At 26.1% G+C, this 953-nt stretch overlaps 1 protein-coding gene across 1 annotated transcript; it reads right to left on the reverse strand.

Moving 5' to 3' along the window:
- Positions 1–335: 335 nt before the first annotated feature.
- On the reverse strand, positions 336–602 carry NEUTE1DRAFT_50171 (uncharacterized protein; the record flags this gene model as incomplete). The annotated part of the gene is made up of 1 exon (XM_009855603.1): positions 336–602. The coding sequence occupies one exon, from the start codon at positions 600–602 to the stop codon at positions 336–338; it is 267 nt and encodes an 88-aa protein (XP_009853905.1).
- Between the last annotated feature and the right edge of the window lie 351 nt (positions 603–953).

The following is a 953-nucleotide window of genomic DNA, read 5'->3' on the forward strand; positions in this document are numbered from 1 at the left end:
GCTTCGTAATCTACTCTAGAGCCTAAGGTATAAATAAAGATATTATTTATATATACTATATAGAATTTATTAAAGTATTCTTATAAAATAAAATTAATATAATAATAAAACGTTATTAGGGCGCCTATTAACCCAAAAGGGATTACTAATTATTTAAATAAACTATAGCGAATTTTAAACGCTATTTTCCATTCCTCCCCTATAACTATACGAATTTTATAGAAAACTTATACAATATCGATTTTTATATACTACTTCGCCCCCTTTAATATATAGAATATTCCTTTAATAAATAGCAAAGGGTATTAATTTATTTATATAATAGCGTTTAAAGCCTAGTAATTACAATAGAAGTGGAAGCTACCCTCCAACTTCCTTATAAATAGTACTAATATACCCGCTTCCGAACTATTCGCCCTAATAAACCCCTTATCTAATAAATCTTTTAATATCTTCTTTAAAATTAAAAATTCCTTATAAATTATACTATATAATAGTCCGAAGAGTAAAGAGAACTCCTTATTATTAGGTCCCTTCTTAATTTCAATCCAATAGTCGATACTTAGATAATAGGGGTTCCGCTTATCGGCATTCTCCTTCATTTATAACGGGAGAAGGTTGTGATATACCGGGGGAATTATTCTCTCTAACTATTCTTTAATATAAACCTTCTTCGGCTATAACGCTTTTTCTATATCCTTTAAACTAATAGTATAAATAGCTTCCTCGGCTATTTTATTACTTAATTCTTTTTATAAGCAGCGAAGATAGCCTATAAAAGTTATAACGAATACATAAATAATAAACTTAATATCTTTAATAAAGTTCGTATTAAGTACTTATTCTCCTTTAATATATTAAATTTAATAATTTATAATACTTAAATATATCCTCTTTTTATAAGGTATAGAGTAAACCTATATCGCCTTTAATTATAGTTTACTTAAAATAAT

Source organism: Neurospora tetrasperma, assembly GCF_000213175.1.
Source record: "Neurospora tetrasperma FGSC 2508 unplaced genomic scaffold NEUTE1scaffold_6, whole genome shotgun sequence".
In the NCBI taxonomy this organism is placed as follows: Eukaryota; Fungi; Ascomycota; class Sordariomycetes; order Sordariales; family Sordariaceae; genus Neurospora; species Neurospora tetrasperma.